Source organism: Larimichthys crocea, chromosome XVI, assembly GCF_000972845.2.
Source record: "Larimichthys crocea isolate SSNF chromosome XVI, L_crocea_2.0, whole genome shotgun sequence".
Taxonomy (NCBI): Eukaryota; Metazoa; Chordata; class Actinopteri; family Sciaenidae; genus Larimichthys; species Larimichthys crocea.
In genome coordinates, this window is record NC_040026.1 from 2,583,473 (window position 1) to 2,605,126 (window position 21,654).

Here is a 21,654-nt window from a genome sequence, read left to right on the forward strand (position 1 = left end):
GAGTACAACACACATTCAAGTAATCCTAAAAAAAGTAATTAACTAATAAATTAAGCCAGGATGCTGCTTCAGACAGATCAGAGCCTTTTTAGCTTTTAGACTCAGATGTAAATGTTTTTGTTTGTAATTATCTGAGTAAGAGCAGCGAGAATAAAATGTATATTTGTGCATTACTTATCATTTAGAGCACTTCCAGCAAACATATTGGCAGAATTAAACAGCTGCTTGTATCCCCTGCATGAGAAACCCTGGAGCTCCATCAAAGACTCCTGGAGGTGCTGAGGAAGACTCTGGACGCAGTGTGGTTGTATGGTGGCGACATCTGCTGGTTAGAACCGGTCATGACAACATGACAATCGTCATCAAATTTAAGATTTTAAAGAATTTTTGTACTTTCATGCACAAGACAATAAATATAAAATAAAATAAGCATCAAAAATAAATAATAATCAACACCATCTAAAAGATGCTGTTTTTAAAATGTGTTGATCTGGATTAGAATTATATAGATCGACTTTTTTTAAATAATCCAGGCCCAGGGGGATTTTGCTAATTCAGACTCTTTTTTTCTAAACTTGTCAGGATCATTTTGGTACTGTAATAGATACCTGGCACCTCTAAAAGACCTCTTAACATGAAAAAAAGTGAAGTCTTAGAAGTCTTAGATGACAAGTCTAAAACAACATTGTGATGACTTAATAAAATTCAAGTTTGGACCAACATGATCACAACTCAAAGAACAACCAGATAAGACAGAGAAAACAGGAATCAGGCAACCAGGAAGACAAACAGAGAGAAGCAAATTTAACTAGGCACGAGAATCAGTGTTTACTTATGAGTTTAATAGCAGGCAGGTAGGCAAAATAGCAGCTTAGTAAGGAAAACATGAGACAATCTGACAGGGAACAGATGATGGGGAGCTAATATATACATACATGAATATTGAATGAGTCTTTAGTAAACTGCTTGACACTCAATGACTCAAATGAACAAATAAACTGATCACTTGCACTGGGACTACTTTCTCAGGAAGAACATGTATGTAACTTTGTGAGTTGAGCTTACAGAGTCTACATCTTAGTTGAAAGCTGAACATTTCTGTAAAGACGGCACCAGCTTTTGAGCATGCATGTACTATAACAGAGTGTCATGGAGACACTGATGCCACATTTTGGATACATCTCAATATATTTACACATATCAACTTGAACAAACCGATTCTGGGAAAAGAACCAGTCTGCCCATCACCAGAGAGAAGTGGTAATAGGTGAACCAGTCAGGTATCAGGTGATGGGGAGTGGCAGGAAACACAGAGTGAGTCAGAGGGTCTGAAATGAGAGGAGCGTGTCAGGGAAACTAGTATAATAGGAGAAAATAATGGCATGAATGAAACTTCTCATGTTTGTTCATTTGATATGGAAGCATCAAATATATATTTTTAAATCTACTAAAAAAATGTACTAAACCTCTGTTCTCCTGTCAGATAAGATTAAAAGACAGGTGTTGATCCAGAGTTGTATTTGCATTCTTATCAGTTCTGATGGCCTCACTCATGAAAAGTAATCAATTTAATCACCAAAACAAGTGAACAATTTTTTGGAAAACAGGCTGCAGTCTTCAAAAAATTCATACAAAAATTCACTTTTGGAAAGTTTTAAAGGACAAATTTGAAAGAGGTTGTTTCTGAGATGGAAAAGGCTCCACACAGACACAGTATATTTACTCTAGCACTCTTTCTACTGTGCTCTCGTTTAAGACAAAATTCTGTCAGTCAGTATTCCCTCCTGGAACTCCCAACAGTGAAATATGAGCAGAAGACATTTCCCTCACAAGGTCGTCTGTAAAGAGTTACAGTGCATCCAGCCAAACATGAAACAGCATCACATTCAGCAGTGAAAACACGGCTGAATTCTGAAGCAATGTATTGACTGAAAAGTGCTTCCAGATGTTCCTAAGTTTCATTTGTTAAGTTTCAAATTATGCAAACGTCACGTGTGAAAAATTAGTTGATGAGCCGTGCAAAATAAAATATTTAAGACACATACAGTAACTATTTGATTTATTCAGTTTTCAATTATATTTTCAGCAATTTTCTCCCCACACAGCTGAATAAATCATAGTTCAAAGCTCTTCATACAGTCAGGAAAAAGTTCTGGTGGGGAAATATTTTAGATTTAAAGATCCCTTCTAGACATATACATATACTCTGCTAACAGTTTGTGTTTAAAAGTTCAACTATCTAGTTGAAAATACTTTTTTAACACATCTACTCCTTCAACATAATTGAATGAATAAATATGCAAATATTGTTCAAAGTTGTGCAAGTAATCGGAATGGAAATATAAGTACAGATAATAAAAATAAAAGATATAGATAAACATAGAGCCACGGTGAGTGGTGGGCATTGAGAAACAGGAACAGAAAGTACAACATGATCAGGTGGTGCAGGTGCTGTACAGTCTGACTGCAGCAGGGATGAAAGACCTGCGGAAACTCTCCTTCTCACCGTGGGTGTAACAGTCTGCTGAAGGAGCTGCTCAGAGACCCCACAGTGTCATGTAGGGGGTGAGAGGTGTTGTCCATGATGGATGTCAGCTTGGCTAACGTCCTCCTCTCACCCACTTCCTCTATGTAGTCCAGAGGACAGTCCAGGACAGAGCTTGTCTATTGAGCCTGCTCAACAGAGACCATTAAATTGGAGAGTCCCCAAGTTTTGCCAGGTGTGTGTCCTGGAGTAACCTGAACACCTGGCATGTAGTTACACCATTATGTCATGAAAGTTGAAAGATGGGCAGGACTTGTGTCATTGACATGTAACACTGAAAAGCATAAAAGGAGATGCTTCGAGACTGGAAACAGTCTTGTTCCATCCATCGACTTGGGATTTGTTTGTGTGTCAAGATAATAAAAGATCTATCTGCTACCAAGTTTGATGAATCCTGTGTGTTATTCTTTTCACCCAGAGAATAATACTATTTGACCTAATTTGGACTTAATACTCAAGTTGGACAAGTTGGAAACAATTTTCTGATCAACACAACCTTTTTTGACTGAGATCCAACATACCCTATAACATGAAAATGTCAGACCATTGCAACCTTAGTTACAATCAATGTTTACCTGCCTCCGCCTTCACCAGTGATGAATCAAGCCACATTAAACAGCTGATCACTGCTTCCACACACTGATAAAGGTTTGACTTTGTAAGTTCATTCTCCATAACCCTCTGAATACACCTTTCAACATGGACTCTCAGTGGGCAGTAGATGTCTGTGTCTGCTGGATGTCTTCCCAACACATATGGGCTTGTTTCCTTGAAAGATGGCCAGAACCTTGCAGGTAATGAGGGCATCCAAAAGAAAGCCCTTGTCAGTGAGCCACGATAGCCATGTCTGCTGTGAGGAGTCTGGTTATGTCAGATATAGCTTGAAAATCTCCTGGACACTCATAAAACCTGCACAAAGCGCAGACACAAAGGTGATGGGACCATGAGGTACAAACCAATCATGGTCTATGGTATGTGTGATTTTTTACTGTCAAGAGGGAGGAGAGGGAGTTGATGAAAACTGTGGTGAGCAAGCTTTGACTTCTTCTGGTGGTATCCATGTGAGTAGATTGTAATACAGCAATTACAACACTAGATGCAACTAAATTCTACACACTTGACCTTTAATTTGTTTTGTTCTTTTATGTCACAATTCCAACACTTCTCCTTTATCCAGGTTTGGGACAGGCAAAGGTGACCCAAAGAAACACACATTTATTTTAATGCAGTGATTTATTTTAGAAGAAAATTTTACATTTATGCCCCACAAGATCAGTCAGTGGTGGCTTCGTGCATGCACGATTCATTTGCAGTCTGGATGCTGAGGGGTGAACATCACCTGCTCAGACTGCAGCTGAGAGGGGCGCCCTTGAGTGCTTTTGGGCGGCGAAAGAGCCCACAGCAGCACCCGGTGCTCAGTGAGAAGTCGATACATGCTTTCACGTCAGAGTCTCCAAAAGTCTCCAGTTGCAACAGAAAACGGTTTGGTGGCTTTGAAAGTTTAAGTTTCCCTGCAGAGGGCCTGTTGTATGCACCTGGTGTTTGGAACCAAAACACAGATACAAATTGTGATTGGCTGCATAACGGTTCCTGATTCCTTCACAACCAGTTACAAAGGTGTTGCTGAAGCTTCCTGCCAGTTTATTTATTTAAGTATGGTCATTCCCAGTGCCCTTTAGGTAGGGCAACACTGCCCTAATAAATTAGCTGGAAGCAGGCTTCTGATGAAGACAGCAGGCTTTGGCAGAAGTCAAGAAACTTTATCTGCTTATGTGCTGGAAGCAGTGGGTGATATGGCCCTAAAATAATATCATATTTGTGCAATAATGATATTGTTGACTATATGGCAAAGGACTGGAAAATATGCTTGGTTTATAAATGACAATATCTGCTGAGCTCTCCTCAAGAGATTTATTCCAATCGCTCCCCAACTCTGTAGAATGTCATTCCATCAACAACATGACATCGACTATAAAAATAAATATAATAAATAGGAAGTAGGAATTAATAAATTAGCTGATTTATTTAATAGCTGACAATTAATAAATGAATGTACTAATCACTGCAGTTATACACATGACAAAATAAACATCTTAAGTTAATACTGCAATAATGCAGTGGACAAGAACACTATTAAGACCTCATTAGAAAATATTACATACAGTGGCGTCACTAGGCCTATTTTAGGGGGGCTTCTCTGGTAGGCTGCTCTGGTCCAAAATGCCAGGGCCGATTTTTTGTCCCAGTCTGCCCATGATTCCCGCTATTCGTTTCCTGACCGTGGTCGGGAAACACAGGGGAGATCCGTCTTCTCCAGGGCCGAAGTAGTTTCTCCAGGGCGAACTCCCAAGATTCGACTCCACACTAGTGATGCGCAGGCCCGAAACCGCTGGCACCCGCGGTCCGCCCGCGGGGCGGGACGGTGCGGGTAGAGAATGTTCCACTTTATTGGCGGGGCGGGCTGGGGCGGGTCGAATAATGTATATTGGGATTATAGCTTTAATTGGTGCTCTGAAAATTTTTTCGCGCGCGCAATAACTTTTCTCCTCTATCGCGCAGAAGAAAGGAAACAAACAAACAAAAACAATACAATACAAATCGTGTGAAGGTTCTGAATCAATTCATAGATTCCTATTTTCAAAATAGACGAGCAGCAGTTCCGGTGTGACCGCTGGGTGGCAGCAGCGCAGTGACCGCATCTAACACACACACACACACACACACACACACACACGGCAGAAGAAGAAAGATGGCCGCGCGACGGAACCGGAAGAAGAACCTACCACAATAGTATTTTAAAACATGGCCGCGAACGAAGCCGGACGGACGAAGTGGACCGAGGAGACGGAGGACGCGCTGGTGGAGTGGTGGCAGCGCTACGAGTGTCTGTACAACATGTCGTCCGACACGTTCCACAAGAAGTCCGAGAAGGAGAGATGCTGGGAGGAGATAGCGACGGCTCTGCACATGCCTGGTGCGCGAGAGACACACTTTTCTGCGCGCGTGCGCGTGTTGTTGTTGTTGTTGTTGTTTGTTTGTTTGTTTGTTTGTGTCGCTCGTGACTTGACGTTAGTTATCACCTGTGTTTGCTCGCAGTTGAGGACGTGAAGGTGCGGGCAGCCTCTCTGCGGACGCAGTACTCCAGACTGCTGAAGCCTCTGCGCAGCGGGAGGAAGAAGAGAGCCACGACGCCCCGACAGCAGAAGATCCTCACCTCGCTGAAGTTTCTGGAAAAACACATCATCTCTCGTTACTCCGAGCGCGAAGTGAGTGTTAACAGTCAGGTGAAACCTTCAGACATCATACTGTTTGATATTATATATCCCGAAGGGGGTCCGCAGAGGTACTGCAAGGGGTCCGCCAATTTTTGTTATAATAATTGACAGTTTTCACCAAAATAATGTTTACTGCAAAAGTGCAGATAACTGAAAAACTACAAACAGTGAAGGCCTTTGCACTCCAATTGGATGACTTAGAGGACATATCCAAAGATCTCTTGGTATTTAATAACCAATCATAATAACAAAGGTTTAGTAAGTGTGTTTAAACTTAAAGGTCCAGTGTGTAAAAGTTCAGAGAGCTCTATTAGCAGAAATATTGACCTAATTCTGTTTTCATTAGTGTAGAACCTAAAACCTGAAAAATAAATAATTGTGTTTTTGTTGAATGAGCCATTTTCTATCTACAAACCAAACACAGACTTTACATGGGGCTGTTTTTTGGAGAGCTTTGCAGCCATTGTAGGTTCTGCTACATGCTTGTAAAAGGAGGGTGAGGTGAGGCAAGGGAGTATTCAGTTGGTTGCAATCAGCAGCCTCACCACTGGATGGTGCTAAGACCCTGTGTTATTGTAAGCGTTGTTTTCCAGCTGCTTACTTGATAGACCCACCGTGAATGAAATGTTATGTAGTGTACATGTAGTCTGTGTGTGTCATGTGATACTGACATTTCTCGTACAGTGTTGTAGTCGTTCAGCACTTGTACATGTAGAATGTGACGGTTTGTGATTGGATGACAGTAACGAGTTTGTGAGGGTTTTTTAGGCTTTGACCGCAGCCTCTTTCAGTTGTTGTTTGTTTTGGGGGTTAGTGCCTTCAGTCTCCTTTTTTAAGCAAGTAATATGTTCTGTAAGGTTTAAGTCTGGTGATTGACTTGGCCAGTGTTATGGAACAAACAACTAATCGATTAATAGAAAAGATGATCATCAGATTACTCAGTTATACTCGTGCCTAACTTACACATGGTCTGTGTTATAGCTCGGCACATCAGCAAAAGAGCTGTTGACCACACAACAGGAGAGTGAAGACAGTGAGCCAGAGAACACAGCCTTGTCCCCGGACCTCGATTCTAGCAGGTTGAACTCACCTGCAGAGAGCGGTGCTTCCAGTCGGGCCACGTGGCCTATGGATAAAGAAGATGAGTTTTTACAGCTGTGGCAGCGGCATGAATGTCTGTACAACATGTCTGGAGACAAATTTTACGACCGTATCGAGAAGGAAAGGAAATGGGCTGAAATCGCCAGAGCTTTGGATCTTCCAGGTGAGAGCTTGTTTGTGTATATCTTCAGAAAAACTGATGATGTGTAGTGATGCATTTAATGATTTATGTTGAAATTAATTGACATGGATTATTTCTCAATTAATGGATTTGCACTTTTCTCTATAAATATATAAAAATATTGAAAAATGGAATCTTCAGATTATTTGTTTAAGTCTGTCCAATAGTCAAAGATAATAAATTAACACTAATATAAAACACAAATTCTCACATTCGAAAAGCTGGAACCAGACAAAGTTTGGTATTTTTGATTGTTTTTAAAAAAAAATTATGTCCACAATTATTTGATTATTATAGTTTATTGACTGATGAGTGACTCTATGAGACAGTGGTAGGCCTGCTGTAGATATCGTCATCTGCTTAAAGCCAAATTCTGCAATGTGCGTATGTACTGTAGTCTCTATCCATGGTCCCATTCAGCACCACACAAACTGTTTCATTTTCCTCTTCTTGCACTCCACAGCTGTCTGTTTCCACATCTGTATTAAAGTATGCATCTGTATGAGTATGAGGACTTGATATATTGTATAAAATAAAATGCTTATTAAACTGGAAGCATACAGTGCTGGCTCACATGATTGCACTAGAATTCATGGGTAACTTATCAAATAATTTTACTAATACGCTGATTCATCTAATTATATATTGGATTCATGTTATGTATTCCAAAACTCTACAGGGCACCTTTAATCCACTGTTGTTGTATAAAAGTCATTAAAAAGCTTTAATGTGAGAGAGTCTGCTCTGTATGTAAAATACGTTTTTTGTGCCGTACAGTTGAGGATGTAAAGATGAGGGCCACCACGCTACGAACTCAGTATGCCAGACTGTTGAGAGTGCAGGGTCAAAGGAGGAATAAACCCATGACACACAGGCAGAAGAGGATCCTGAAATCCTGTGAATTCCTCAGACAACATATCAACTATCGTTCCAGTGAACACAAAGTGAGTGCTGCCAATAAAATAAGCCCTGATAACTGCTGTTCATATCCACACATCTTCTCTACAGATGTTACATTTCCACATAATCTGTGTTACAGCTTGACCAATCGATGACAGATGAGTTGAAGACGCAGAAGGACGGCAACAACAGCGAGCCAGAGAACACCGTACCACCGCAGGACTTATATGGTGGAGCATCACCTTCACCCAGCCAGAGCTCCTCTGTTTCACCTCTTCCTCATCAGCTTCCCGAAAAACAGCCAAAAATCCAAAATGGGAACGACGTGGAGAGACAGAAAGTTGCCTTGTTACAACAGATGATCGATGTTATCCAGGAGATTGGCAAACAACCAGAGAGAGACTGTGAGGACTCGTTTGGCCTCACTGTCGCAATGGAACTAAAGAGGATACAGAACCTGGCACTGAGGAACACCGTCAAGAGACAGATAATGACTACGCTGTATGATGCGCTCGACTCTGAAATGATGATAGACCCAATCTCATACCTCATACCTGACCAAGAGCCCGAGGAAACTTTTCCAAGGGATGAATCCCAATCTGTAACCGTGGTCATACCTTAACATCTCACATGTATTATGTAACAAAAAAGAAAGACTGAGATATTGTTTAGATAGTTCATAGCAGCTAGTTTAGTTTAGTTTAGTTTTTGTGTATAACGTCGTGCCTCTAGTTTAACTGCAAGATTTTGAAATCAGATGGGTCCATTAAAGTTTTAAAAGGTCCTGACTCTTTGTGTAATGCACTCTCTGACTTTGCAATTTTACTGTCTATCTAACTGTTCTCATAACATAATTTTCAATAAAGAGCTCCAATGAATCCACTGTACACTACCTGCTCAGGAGCAAACAGCAGAGACACACAATTAGTGACTAGCTGGTGAACATAGTGGAGTGTATAGTGGTGCATTTCACCTAGTTTAGTCAAGGTTAGCCTTTCCTCTCCTTCAGACCCTGTGCCACATTTAAAATCAACCATATCACCACAGAAAGACCAAAATTAAAAACTTTCCATCAAACTCCAGGTTGCAGTGGCAGCAGGTTTAGCAGGGCCTTCCAGGTGTCCAGATGGAATGAACCACCTCAGCTGACTCCTTTCCACTCCAAGATCCCTCTCGATGTTCGAGCTCATTACCCTATCTCTAAGGCTGGAAAAAAGTAATCTCAATTCTGATATAAAAAAAAAAAACTATTAATGGAGAAACAAACACAAACTGAAAGGCAAAGATATTTTATTGATCCTGTAAAAAAAGGGTTACCAATCAAAGAACACAGTTTTATGTATAATTTGTCCAAATTTAATGAAATTTTCTTATGTGAGCTTTCACAAGCTCCATCCGGCTAAAGGCCATTTCACAGACTGAACATTTATGGGGTTTCTCTCCTGTATGGGTCATTTGGTGTCTTTTCAAAATACCTGTGGTTTTAAAATGTTTATCACATGTCGGACATTTATACGGCTTTTCCCCCGTATGCATCCTCATGTGTGCAGTAAGGTAATAAGACTGCACAAATCCCTTGCCACATTCTTGACACCTGAATGGCCTCTCCCCGGTGTGATATCGGGTGTGTACCTTCAGCTCCGACGCTGATCTGAAACTCTTGCTGCACTGGTTGCACGAGTAAGGTCTTTCCTCTGTGTGGGTCAGATCATGTCTCGTCAACGAGCTTGCACTTCGGAACAGTTTGCCGCAGTGGGAGCATGGGTAGCGCACACCCGTGTGAAGTTTTGCCACGTGAAGGTCCAAGCTTCTTTTGAGTGCGTAAGCTTTTCCGCAATGTTCGCAGCATAAGTGCTTCTCTTTGGCGCTGCTGTGACAACACAGTCTGTGGATTCTCAGGGCAGCGTTGGACTTGCAACCTTTCCCGCAATCCCAGCAGAGGAAGGGAGCTTCTTTGGTGTGAGTTCGGTCATGTAGTGTCAGAGCAGATGCATAACTGAACGCTTTTGGACACTTGGGACATTTGAAAGGGAGCTCACCTGTGTGGAACCTCTCGTGTCTGATCAGGCCTCTCAGATCTGTGTAAGTTCGTTCACACAAAGTGCAGGGGAAAGGTCCTGTGAAATCATGTACTTCAACATAGTGTTGGTTGAGGTCTATGGAACCTTTGAAACTCTCACCACACTTGGTGCACGGACGAGGCTTGTGTCTCAGATTGTGTGTTTTAAGTCTTGCCTTGTCTGGGAAGGACCTGTTGCATTCCACACAGTACAGTGAAGTATCAGCAGGGTTGTGTTTAAATGTCTTTTTTGGCTTCATACCCTTCGATTTCTTGCCCCTCTGATTACCCCGATATGGTTCCTGGCTCTGCTCCTTTATGTCTCCTAACTCTACTTTGCTGCTGAATGGTTGGACATCTTGCTCGTTGGGAAGAGGTACTAGCTCTCCAGAAGGTACATCCACTTGTTTCTGATTTACCAGGCATTCTTTTTCATGAGTCCTAACGTCTGAAGGTATAATTGGGAGTTGGTCATGACCCTCCCCCTGCTTTGGGTCTTCAGTGTTTTTGTCCTCTAGGGAGCAGTTCTGAGATTGTGGCACACTGATTCGACACACATTTAACTCATGTCTCTTCAGGTCATAATGGAACTGAAAACATTTCTGACACTGTGAACACTGGAAAGGCCGCTCCCCTGTGTGGGTCCTCTGATGCCTTCTCATATCTGATGCACGACTGTATGTCTTACCACACGTGGGGCAAGTCTTGCTGGTTGACAGAACTCGAGGACCCCTCTTTGACTGCTCATTTTTAGAGGTTATTGAAAGGTTTTTCATCTTCAGACCTCTGTTTTGTCTGACTGCTCTCTGGGATGTGATCACAACAGGTGCATGCAGTACAGGAGACGGCACTACTTTAGATACATTGATATTTTTTACTTGTTCATCAATTATTGTGCCGGTACTGACCTCGCTTTGTTTTTTTGTACAGTTTTCAGTCTCACTAGAGCTTATGACTTTGTCATCTGTGGTACTAACCAATGCCTGAACTTGCTCGTCCTCTTCGACGGAGGGCTTATTCACTGTGATAACAGTGTCCTCAGCAGGAATTTCAACATTGTAATGTACTTGGACCTCAACAGCACAAGAGTCTACACTCATCTTATCCCCATCTAAAGACTCAACATGTTGCATGGAGCATAAGATCTCATCCTCTGTTCCTTCTTCACTGTTCACGGAGGACTGATTCTTGAAACCTCTGGTATGTATTTCTCTACTTTTTGGGTTGTCACTCTCTGATTTAACATCATCTGCGTTTTTCTCCATTGTAACAGTCTCCACTGTCAGTTCTTTGTTGAATGCGTCCATGTAATCAGTTAACACATTTGCTTCCAGTGGTGTTTCTTCTTGTTCTATCAAGACTGTTGTCAATGGTGGCAGAAAGAGAGCTGAACAAATGCTGGTGCCAACTGCTGGATTATCTGAAAATTAATATACATACACTTACCATTAGATAAACAGCCCAGTGCCTTTATTTATATAATAGTGTGCTTTGAATTTGTATGAATGTTCTATCCACAGTGTACTGCATGCTTACCATTTTCGTTCAGTTGATTGTGCTCTTTTTGATATTCCAAAAGAGATTTAAATTCCTGAGATTGACAGAAACATTTCACACATTCGGACAGAAGTGATGGCACGTCACTGAGCATACAGGCAACCTGTTCATGAGAAAGGTAACACAAACTTTGATAAATGGGCAAGCAGACAATACACTGGTGTTTTATAAACAGGAAATGATGAGGTGAAGAAGAAGGTCTTTAGTGTTTGTGAGACCGATCTTCTATATGCAATAATGTGATGACATTGAAAACTGGTATTTGGCTGTGTTTGGTAGAAACACTGCACGCTATAGCCCTCTAATGGAAGAATGGATGGAAACAGGCTAGTTGTTAACCCAATTCCAGGGCTTTCCTTTTTTTTTTTACGCTAAGCTTGCTAACCACAGCTACGGCCCCAACACCTTGACTCCAGCTCCATAACGCACTGACTTGAGATTGATTTCTTCTTATATCGCAATCAGAAATCGCAAATAAACATATTTCCAAGATTTTTTAAAAACTTTTCCTCTACAGTGTGTTATGATTGTAGGTTACCTGTTTAAGACTGGGAGCAGTGAGTAACTTGTCAAGCTGCGAGAGGAATATCTGCACGAGCATTTGTATATCTTCAGAATACTTGTCACCAAACCTCGCTGGGAAAACATCCTGAAATTGAGCGAGTGATCTTAGTGAACACTGATTCCAACAGAAAGGATAAAGAAATATATCTACAAATTTTAAGTCACAGAACCAAAGACACCTACCTGGAAGAAGTGCTGCCTCTCCTCCTGATCTTTAATCAGGGTGTGAATAAGACCAAGGAGGTCTGATGCAGAGGACCCATCCCCTGAATCACTCATCTGTAATGAAGGGCAAAGGTTGGTAAGTACTGGTTGCCAATTAACCACACGTGCATGAAATGAAGATTAATGTACCTCTGCGTTCCATAGTAAAGTGACTATATCGAGGTGTGGCTGAATGGTCTTAAGGTCTATCGCGTGCTCTGGGCGGCACAACTCCAATGTGAGCTGAAACCAAGAAAAAATAGTTGTAATGTCTCTGAAACACTGCATGCATGTTGCTAAGGGTCAGTCAATAGCTCAATATTCTAGCTTACTCATACAGTACCTGAACCCGAAGGCCAAGGCTCAGCAAGCACCTCTGTCTGCGATTAAGAAGCTCTGGGACAATGCCGGTGACTGCTGTCACAAACTCATCCAGCAGTCCGTAATTGGCCACAACTTTGTGTTGGACTGTTTCCCAGATCGCTGCGCAGACTAGTCGAAGCGGTGGTACCAGGAGGCGCAGACAGGATAGGGGCAGAGGGGGATCTAGATAAAGATAGATTAATGACGAGTTGATTTAACGGTGGTGATGCAGGTAATACAGAACAGAAAAATCACTTCGTGGTTCAGGGAAAACACAAACTTTGATATATGGGCAAGCAGACAATACACTGGTGTATTATAAATAGGATATTATGAAGCGAAAAAGAAGTGTTAGGGTTAGGAAACAATATTTAAAAGGCTCTATCTAGAGCAGGGAACCTTTTTGGCTGAGAGAGCCATGAAAGCCACATATTTTAAAATGTATTTCCTAGAGAGCCATATAATATTTTTTAACACTGAATACAAATAAATGCGTGCATTTTTAAGTAGGACCAACAATTTTTGAGTATAATAAGTCTCTGAATTTATTCTTTTTAATAACGTTGTTATACTGAAGCTAACCAATAATAAATAAAATACTTCTTAACATTAATGCGACTTCTGGTGTTGCATGGTCTCGATCATGCACCGATCACCATAGCAACCGTTGTGTTTCAGATGTAGATGTGCATGCACACTCACGTATTGCTGAGTGAACTCTCCGGTCATTAGCTCATAAGCAGTTTCTTTTCCGAGCTGTTCTGTATCATTAAAATTGAACAAAGTAACACGAAACATAACTGCTTACTTTACTGCTGATTTTAATTGGGACATTTTGCAACATACATAAAGACATTAAACGTGTGTGACGCGTTTCGAAGGCTGGGTGCAGAGGAGACCACCGGGCTCTCTCCGAGGGGAGAGGGAGATGCCCGGCCAAGACTCCGTCCAGCATGGACTGAAACACAGCACGGACAATTCAGAAACTATTCGGAATGAGTTAAAAGGAATTTTTACACAGACAAAGTAGTTTTGAAGACTGCATATTGCTAGCGGATCTATTTTCTGACCCAGAGTGCAGCCGTGATTGGTGACTGGTTCTGAATGAGGACTTTATAGCAGGCAGCTGCTCTCCCATCTCCCTGGTACTGCGTACCCCACTGAATGTTTTAGTGGTACGCAGTACTGTACTGTACTTTCACCCCTGTCTGCGAGCCAGATGCAGTCATCAAAAGAGCCACATCTGACTCGCAAGCCATAGGTTGCCGACCCCTGATCTAGAGTCAGTATCTAGTTTGTCTGTTCTGGGCTACTGTAGAAACACAGTGTTTCAACATGGTGGCCTCCATGAAAGAGGACCCACTCCAACTGTAGATATGAAAGGATAATTTTTGAGTAACAAAAATAAAAATATTCTTATTTTCAGGTGATTATACATGCATGAAAGCATAGTTCTGAATATTATATTCCATGTCTGCCTTATTCTGAGAATAAACCTTTAACTTCCAGTGTAAAAAAAATAAGTCTTCCTCTAATGCATTGTGTTCGTGAATTCTAGAGTCGGTATACTCTTTTCTTTTTACTGCAATAGCCGTGTACTGTGAAAAAAGACAATAGTGCCTTAATTTGATGAATTCAGAGGCAAGTCTGGCGTGTCATGTTTAAATTAGAGAGACACGACAAGTACTGTAGTGGCGACGTTGGAGTAAACCGTAATACTGCACAGCAGCAGGCCTGCGCAATACAAAAAACACTAAAATAGGTCAAATTAACACAAGAACTCAACCCGAAAAAAAAGGTTATGTGACGTATCTCCCAAATGTTCAGCTTTTTGTTAATCATGTTACACGACGGCTGTAAAATAATGACATATTCTGCACACGATATCAAGCCGGCGGGATATTTTAGAGGTTCTGGAACGAGACCATGTTGGTGATGTCACGCGATAAAATAAAAAAAAAACGTATTTTTTTGAAAACATAACTGCTACCTTTCGTCTCAGAAATATGATGCATAGTTTCTGCTCCGGTTGTTTTGTTCTCTTCTCATTAAAACTGACGAAGTTTAAAGCCGTTAAAGACGCGGCAGGAAAAGCAATTTGATAGTTCCGTACATATATTCCGGACATATTTAGGTGGAACGCAGGAAGTGTACTAGCGATGGGAAGTCCAGCTCTTTTTAAAGATTCGTCTCTTTTGACTCAGCTCCCTTAGAAGAGACGGCTCTCGAATTCATTTAGTGTATAGCTTTCTATATTAGCTTAATTTAGCAATCATGAATGGTTTGCGTGCTAGTAAGCATTTTTTCATTCAGTGTTTTCATAAAATGCTAATTTTTATGCTTTTTTTTCTATCTGTGCATGTTTGTTGTGGACCCTGTTCTGACGGATATTTTTATTTTACAAATTCTGCGCACACTTGCAGTCTCTAATATCATTGAAATGCTGCTTCTTTTTCAGTTTACCCTAATTTCTTTACTCTACCACTACACTCACAGGCTTTTTGAAGTGTATGCCCCCCTTCCTTCTTCCACATAATGGTAATAACACAATGGGTTCACTTCGAAGTATCGGCTCTTAAAGAGCCGGCTCGTTCGCAAACGACACGCCACTAAAGCGTACACTATGAGGATGTGACTTTTTGTTGTCATAATGGGCAGAGACCACTCAGGTGGAAGATTATCAGCATATTTGTAATTAACGACGAGACAAAGAAGTCACTAAACTAAGATGGCGAGTAAATAGCGGCTGGCTTTCTTAACCCCGCCGCACCCTCAGGTTTGTTTGCTTGTTGTTTTGGAACTAGAGACCTGAACTGGCGTGTTGGTTTACAATTGGCTGCCATTACCTTCTTCTTTATCACCATCTAATATTAACCACATCACTGCTGTCCACAGTCTGTCCCGCTTCTTCGAGACTGTCAGCTCTCCCTCTCAGGGCTTTTATTGTCCATTATGTGTCATCTACAGCTGAGCCTGAGGACATTGATTTTTGTAGCCTGGGTGGTCGGCTACATCGCCTTTCTGCTCTCCGTCAGGAGAATGTGGACGGGGAAGTACGTCCGCAGTCCGCTCGTCCGATCACTGTTTCAGAACATGGTGAGCGAGAGCGAGGCGAGTGAGACTCAAGAGGTACGTCCATGTGTCAATCATTTATCAGTCCTCTGTGTCTGTGTGTGAGTGTGACTACAGCTGATGAGCATGTGTTGTACAGACTGAATTTAAATGATTTCCCAATTCTACCATAAATCTTGGATGGATTCTAAACTAGCATGTCTCAGTGTCCCAGTGTCCCAGTGTCTCAGTGTCTCAGGGTAACTGACACTAGTGATACTAGTGATGGGAAGTTCGGTTCTTTTTAGGGAGTCAGGTCATTTGACTCCCAAACGGCTCTTCATTTTACCACTTTTACCTTTTTATAATACAGCCAAATTTAGCGCTATTTTGACTTATGATTGAGTGTAAACATATATCACTTAAATTTTTCAACATACCCTTTGTTCTAAAGTATTCAAAAGTAAAAGTGACATTTTCAAATATCAATAAATGACAGACAAGGCTCTGTAAATGCTCGTCTGTGAGTGCTGCTATGGCCCTCCCTGCTTGTTGGTATGATCATATGATCATGATAAACAGGGTGACCGTGGCTCAGTAGTAGAGTGGGTAGTCTAATAATGCGGTTCGATCCCTGCTCCCGCTGCTTAAAAGATTGCCATGGCCAAGGTGCCTTGCTCAAGGGCACCTTGGCCATGGGCCCCCCCCCAACATCCGCTTACCGGGTGCTGTGAGTTGAAGCCCACCGCTCCAGTGAATCTGGCATCTGTCAATTTAAATGTGCATGTGTATGTTCCAACAGGTGCCAGCCTGGATGGGTTAAATGCGGAGAAGTAATTTCACGTTCAGTGTGATTAATAAAGTTTCTAAAATTAAATTATTAAAAATGATCCTTACTTGATTAGTTGCACAGCATGCATGGAGCACCCATAGCGCACCGTATTACATTTTATATATTTTTTTTAAAAAAAAGCTTGTGGACAGGATCTGGCTCCCATTGTTCTCTTAAAAGAGTCGGCTCTTTGAACCAGCTTGTTTGTGTCCGACACATCACAAACTGACACCATGTCTTTCTAGTCCCACTGAGCTGCCACTGAGACCGCTTTCCTAACATAAGCTTGCAGTAAAAGGATCTTCAGTTCTCTCTCACTTTTAAATTTGAATCCTTGTTTTTTTCTGCCGTCCTCTAGTGGTACCGGTGCTGTCCCGACCTGCTCGGAGAATCCGTTCAGCCCCTGTTCATCCAGAGCCACCTGGACTCCGGCACCAAGACTTTCCTCAAGCGCAGCGTGGAGAAGTCCGGCTGGCTGCTCACTCAGCTCTACCACTCGTTCGTGTCGACGATCCTCGGCCCTCTGGTGTCCCGCACGTCCATCAATGGGTGAGTGGTGCAGACACACACACGCATCTTTATCTCTTTCACTTTGAGTGTATCTTCCTCTGACCTCGCTCTCCGTCTCAGGTTTCTGGGTCGTGGCTCCATGTTTGTGTTTTCTCCAGAGCAGTTCCAGCGGCTGCTCCGGATTGGCCCAGAGTGGAGAGCTGAGAGGCTGCTGGACCTGGGAGCAGGAGATGGAGGAGTCACAGAAGTGATGGGAGCCCATTTCAGAGAGGTCTATGCAACTGAGGTCTCATTACCCATGAAGTGGCATCTTCAGAGGAGAAATTACAAGTGAGTACATCACCAACTCAGAACTCCATGTCTGTCTGTTTTCATAAATTCAGTGTTGCATACATCCCACAGCATCAGTGCAACTACAGATTAGTATTATTCTTATCAGTCTGCTGGATTGAGTTTCTCTCCTATACTGTCCTTCATTCTCTGTTTCCACTGCTGTGCTTTTTTTTGACATGTAGTGAAATTGCCATCAATGAAACTCGAAACTTCAGTTCCAAAATTTCAAACAAAAAACGTTTCAGTGGTTTAGAGGTCATTATCCCTCCTTTTATGCTAGGCTTTTAATTTGAAATATCTGCAGTAGAAGCAAAGCTTGACAGAGATCAAATAAAACATCAAAGTAGAAGCAATTTCTCTTCTCAGAGAAGAAACACAGAAATACTGTTTTCATTCACTCACTTCTACTTTGCTGTTTGTCAGACATTTCAGTGAGTGCATGCTGTAGTTTGAAGTGTTCCTGCACAGATATTTCAAATAAAAAAAACATCCACTGGCTAATTGTAACTCCACTGGTTTCTAGTAGGCTTTTAGTTTGAAATTTCTGTAGGAAGTGTTCAGTTTAATTCACAATAGCTTTGAAAACTGCATGGTGTTTGGAATGAGTTGGGATGGCTAAATGTTTTTTTGGGTTTTTTTTTTTTTTAAAGAAGTTGAATGTTGTTCCCTGAGTAACTGATTAGCTGCATTTCTGCACCCACATCTTTGAATGTTTACCATGACTCATCACACAGATAAGGTAAAATTATGGTATGCATCATGCAAAACAGGCAGACTGCTAATTATACCGTCTCACACCAATTCAAAGTAACTTCTGACCACCTGAGAACTGTTTCCTGTCCTGCTCAGAGTGCTGGGTATAGATGAGTGGCAGCAGACTGGTTTCCAGTACGATGTGGTCAGCTGCCTGAATCTGCTGGACCGCTGTGACGATCCTCTGCATCTCCTGCAGGACATCAGGCGATCGCTAGTTCCCAACACGGGGAGGCTCATCCTGGCCGCGGTGCTTCCCTTCCAGCCTTACGTGGAAGTCGGTCAGTTGGGAATCAGAACAACTTGTCTCATACCTGTATGATTTTATATATATACATATACGTGTGTGTGTATGTATATATATATAGATTATTATATATATCTAGATAGATATAGAGGACTCTATAGTTATATCTCTCATCTCCTTCGTTGTTCTATGTAGATGCTTATCTTATATAGCTATAGTTGCTGTGGTGTGTTGTCTCCTCGTATCTGTGTGATCTGTGATGTGTGTGGTCTAGATCTATATCTTGGTCTTCTCTATCAATCTCTAGATATTATATATATTATCTCTCGCATACTGAGATGCTGTTTGGATTACCTATCTCCTGTTGTCTGTGTGTGTGTGCTCTCTCATCTCCCCTATCCGGTCTCTCTCTCTCTCTCTCCTCATCTCTCTGATATCTGCTCTGTCTCCTGACCCTGTCCCTGTATGCTATCTGTCTCCTGCTCATGTCTGTCTTCTCGTACCTTCGGTGCTGGCCTAACTGTTCCTCGCGTTACTTTTAGTCGATTATTCTTTTAACGATTCACTGCGGATACTAAATCTTACCAGCAATTCCGCGGCGCTTTTTCGTTATACTTTCCGGGACCCTTGGCCAGCTCCCGGCGCCTTTGTGGATTGTTTCGCAAAAGTGTGAGCAGGCGTTGTTTGCTCCTAGGCATCTAGGTGTGTGATGGCTGTGACTGGTTTGTTCAGAGGCCCGTTAAGTCTAAATGCCCTCCACACTTGCGCCCGGAGCGGTCAGCGGTTGCCGACGCGTGCAGCACTAGCTAAAACGTGGCCCTGCCGTGGTTTTTTTCGTTTACCGGCCGCGCTGCCACCTCCCTCTATGGAGGACCTTCTACGTCATGCAGCAACGGAACCACCCGCTATTGCGCGTCCCTGTGCTATATGTCTATGATCTATCCTAACTAAAGGAGAGTCTATGTATATATGTCTATGATCTATCCTAACTAAAGGAGAGTCTATGTATATATGTCTATGATCTATCCTAACTAAAGGAGAGTCTGTGCATATATGTCTATGATCTATCCTAACTAAAGGAGAGTCTGTGGTGTAAAGATGGATAAGGACGGACTTTTAGGGGGAACATTTCATTTTAAAAAGTTGCCCGACGGCTCGTTGGACAAAAACAAGGTAATTTGCACAGTTTGCAAAGCCGAATTTAAATTCCACAGAAGTAACACGACTTTAACATATCACCTCAAAGCAAAACACCCAGTCTACACTACAGGAGTGTGGCACTCCTCAGTATATTTCCTCATTCTGGCTTTTTTCTGTTTGCACTGTGCATATGTGCACCTTAAGCCAATAAAATGAATGAATTTCATATACTTTATCTGAGTTTATTCTACATTAATTTGATCATTTTACATAAATAAATATTCATTATAAGCTTCAGTCTCAGAAAAATGCATTTAATTTATTGATACATTTATTGATAGATTAATCGCGATTAATTACAGAAATTTTTGCGATTAATTAGTTAATTTTTTTTAATCGATTGACAGCCCTAAAATATATATATACTATATAACTGTCTGTTTGTTTTCAGGAGGAAGATGGCAGCGCCCCAAAGAACATCTCAAAGTAAAAGGAAAAACATGGGAGGAGCAAGTAACCGAACTGTCTAATGAGGTGTTCCGAAGGGCGGGCTTTGAGGTGGAGGCTGTGACCAGGTTGCCATATCTCTGTGAAGGGGACATGTACAACGATTACTACGTTCTCGATGATGCTGTTTTTGTTCTCAAGGCCTCAGAGGATAGTTCAGAGTCCGCTCAGTAATTACCAAACACTGTGGGGCTGTCAGCGGCCCTTATTTTGCTAACCTAACTTCATCTCTGTAGTTTATCCTCAAACAGATTTTATTGCAATTCTCAAGCTTCATTCATAAAACACAGTATTTCTGACTTGTTTAGAAAGGGTAAGTCAGGTGTGAAGCTCAGGTACTGTAGTTCCAACATTTACCAGCCATCTTGTGTGACAGTGATACCTCGACTTTTTTTTTAAAGACGCAAAAAAAGAACTGAATGGCAGTAAGAAATGCAGCTGAAGAGCAAATCTTCAAAGACATATCAGCATGTCGTAGGTGTTCGTTCTTTACAGTCTGTTATTTGTACTAAGTGTTTACTGTCAGTGTTTCATCATCTGTGATATCAGTGGAAACAGTCGTGGCTGAATCTTTGTTGAATTTGTACTTAAATGTTTTGTGTCTAATGCGGAGGACCAGTGTATGTACACACTTGATTTAATCACTCTGAATGGACCTTATTGTATTTTAATGCAGTGTTTGTTTTTTTTAAATGACAAAATTATCGAGGCCTTCTTAAAGCAAGCCTATGTAACTGAGGACACAAGTGACTATTATTGATAAGGTTTAAAGCTGCATTTAGTCTTTGGTTTTTTTTTGCCACTAGGGGGCATTGTAGAAATAATAATAATGTTGATGATAATGTCACAAACTTCGAAGCATATTTACACAGAAGCAAGAGCAATATTAGCATTTATTTGGAGTTGCGGATCTCTACCAACTTTAGCAAAAAATTTGAACTATGTTCTACAGCTCGTTGCTAACTCTATCTGTATGCTGTTTTACGCTCTAAACGACCCCTTTTTACATCACATGTAGTCATTAGATACACTGATTAGTGCAGCTTTAATGCTGAAACACACTAAATTATTTAACCATAGCACAAGTAGCAAAATGCCATAAAGTTGCCAAATTCATTCAGTGACGTCAGCAATATGTAGCTAACGTTTGCTAAGCATTAGCTACTGGTCAAACCAGACTGAGTACAGCTGTAGCAGACAGCCCCCCTAAATGTGTTGACTGAAGCAGGTGTGTGACTGCTTTTTATTTGTGAGAGGAAGGACTAGTTTTCCTTTTCAAAGGTTACATGGTCTCGCTTTACATGTTGTTGCCACCATCATCTTGGATGTTGACACGCAGTGGACTATTCAGAATGTGCCAGAATGAATGCAATATTTGTATTAAAAGAGTATCATCTGGATTCCAGAATAAAGAGACTATACATTATTTCCCACATTTCTCACTTCTTATTTTTCTCTGGCAGTAAATCGGTGTGATGTGTAAACTCAGATACTGTTGAGTTGACTGTAGCATCGCAGTCAGTTCATAGCAG

At 41.5% G+C, this 21,654-nt stretch overlaps 3 protein-coding genes across 4 annotated transcripts; 2 read left to right on the forward strand and 1 right to left on the reverse strand.

Annotated features, from left to right (window-relative positions):
* Positions 1-5,307: 5,307 nt before the first annotated feature.
* wu:fb74b10 (hypothetical protein) lies at positions 5,308-8,790 on the forward strand. The gene is made up of 5 exons (XM_010751378.3): positions 5,308-5,519; positions 5,642-5,811; positions 6,802-7,084; positions 7,880-8,046; positions 8,142-8,790. Exons 1-5 carry the CDS (start codon positions 5,348-5,350, stop codon positions 8,622-8,624), a joined length of 1,275 nt encoding a protein of 424 aa, XP_010749680.1. The 5' UTR covers positions 5,308-5,347; the 3' UTR covers positions 8,625-8,790.
* A 485-nt stretch (positions 8,791-9,275) lies between these two features.
* LOC104935522 (zinc finger protein 665) lies at positions 9,276-14,878 on the reverse strand. The gene is made up of 7 exons (XM_019271271.2): positions 14,740-14,878; positions 12,730-12,932; positions 12,537-12,629; positions 12,366-12,461; positions 12,157-12,267; positions 11,598-11,721; positions 9,276-11,481 (listed from the first exon to the last, which is right to left on the reverse strand). Exons 1-7 carry the CDS (start codon positions 14,762-14,764, stop codon positions 9,359-9,361), a joined length of 2,775 nt encoding a protein of 924 aa, XP_019126816.1. The 5' UTR covers positions 14,765-14,878; the 3' UTR covers positions 9,276-9,358.
* Positions 14,879-15,289: 411 nt separating this feature from the next.
* mettl9 (methyltransferase 9, His-X-His N1-histidine) lies at positions 15,290-21,018 on the forward strand. Of its 2 annotated transcripts, none has more exons than XM_010751372.3 (6): positions 15,290-15,525; positions 15,645-15,878; positions 16,991-17,181; positions 17,263-17,472; positions 18,325-18,509; positions 20,067-21,018. In XM_010751372.3, the coding sequence occupies exons 2-6, from the start codon at positions 15,702-15,704 to the stop codon at positions 20,294-20,296; spliced, it is 993 nt and encodes a 330-aa protein (XP_010749674.1). In that variant the 5' UTR covers positions 15,290-15,525; positions 15,645-15,701; the 3' UTR covers positions 20,297-21,018. The 2 variants fall into 2 exon arrangements, with proteins under 2 accessions (XP_010749674.1, XP_010749675.1); XM_010751373.3 differs by having other exon boundaries at positions 15,293-15,525; positions 15,717-15,878.
* The last annotated feature ends 636 nt before the right edge of the window (positions 21,019-21,654 follow it).

What these genes read in the sequence shown, in the direction of transcription:
- LOC104935522 (XM_019271271.2), bottom strand. Translation starts at nt 14,764, where the DNA reads ATGCATCATATTTCTGAGACGAAAG. An exon ending in CTGCTCCCAGTCTTAAACAG is followed by an intron (nt 11,722 to 12,156) that starts GTAACCTACAAT and finishes TCTCATGAACAG; the next exon opens with GTTGCCTGTATGCTCAGTGA. An exon ending in CAATCAACTGAACGAAAATG is followed by an intron (nt 11,482 to 11,597) that starts GTAAGCATGCAG and finishes ATTAATTTTCAG; the next exon opens with ATAATCCAGCAGTTGGCACC.
- wu:fb74b10 (XM_010751378.3), top strand. Translation starts at nt 5,348, where the DNA reads ATGGCCGCGAACGAAGCCGGACGGACGAAGTGGACCGAGGAGACGGAG. An exon ending in CTCGTTACTCCGAGCGCGAA is followed by an intron (nt 5,812 to 6,801) that starts GTGAGTGTTAAC and finishes TCTGTGTTATAG; the next exon opens with CTCGGCACATCAGCAAAAGA. An exon ending in ATCGTTCCAGTGAACACAAA is followed by an intron (nt 8,047 to 8,141) that starts GTGAGTGCTGCC and finishes TCTGTGTTACAG; the next exon opens with CTTGACCAATCGATGACAGA.
- mettl9 (XM_010751372.3), top strand. Translation starts at nt 15,702, where the DNA reads ATGTGTCATCTACAGCTGAGCCTGAGGACATTGATTTTTGTAGCCTGG. An exon ending in AGGCGAGTGAGACTCAAGAG is followed by an intron (nt 15,879 to 16,990) that starts GTACGTCCATGT and finishes GCCGTCCTCTAG; the next exon opens with TGGTACCGGTGCTGTCCCGA. An exon ending in CTTCAGAGGAGAAATTACAA is followed by an intron (nt 17,473 to 18,324) that starts GTGAGTACATCA and finishes TGTCCTGCTCAG; the next exon opens with AGTGCTGGGTATAGATGAGT.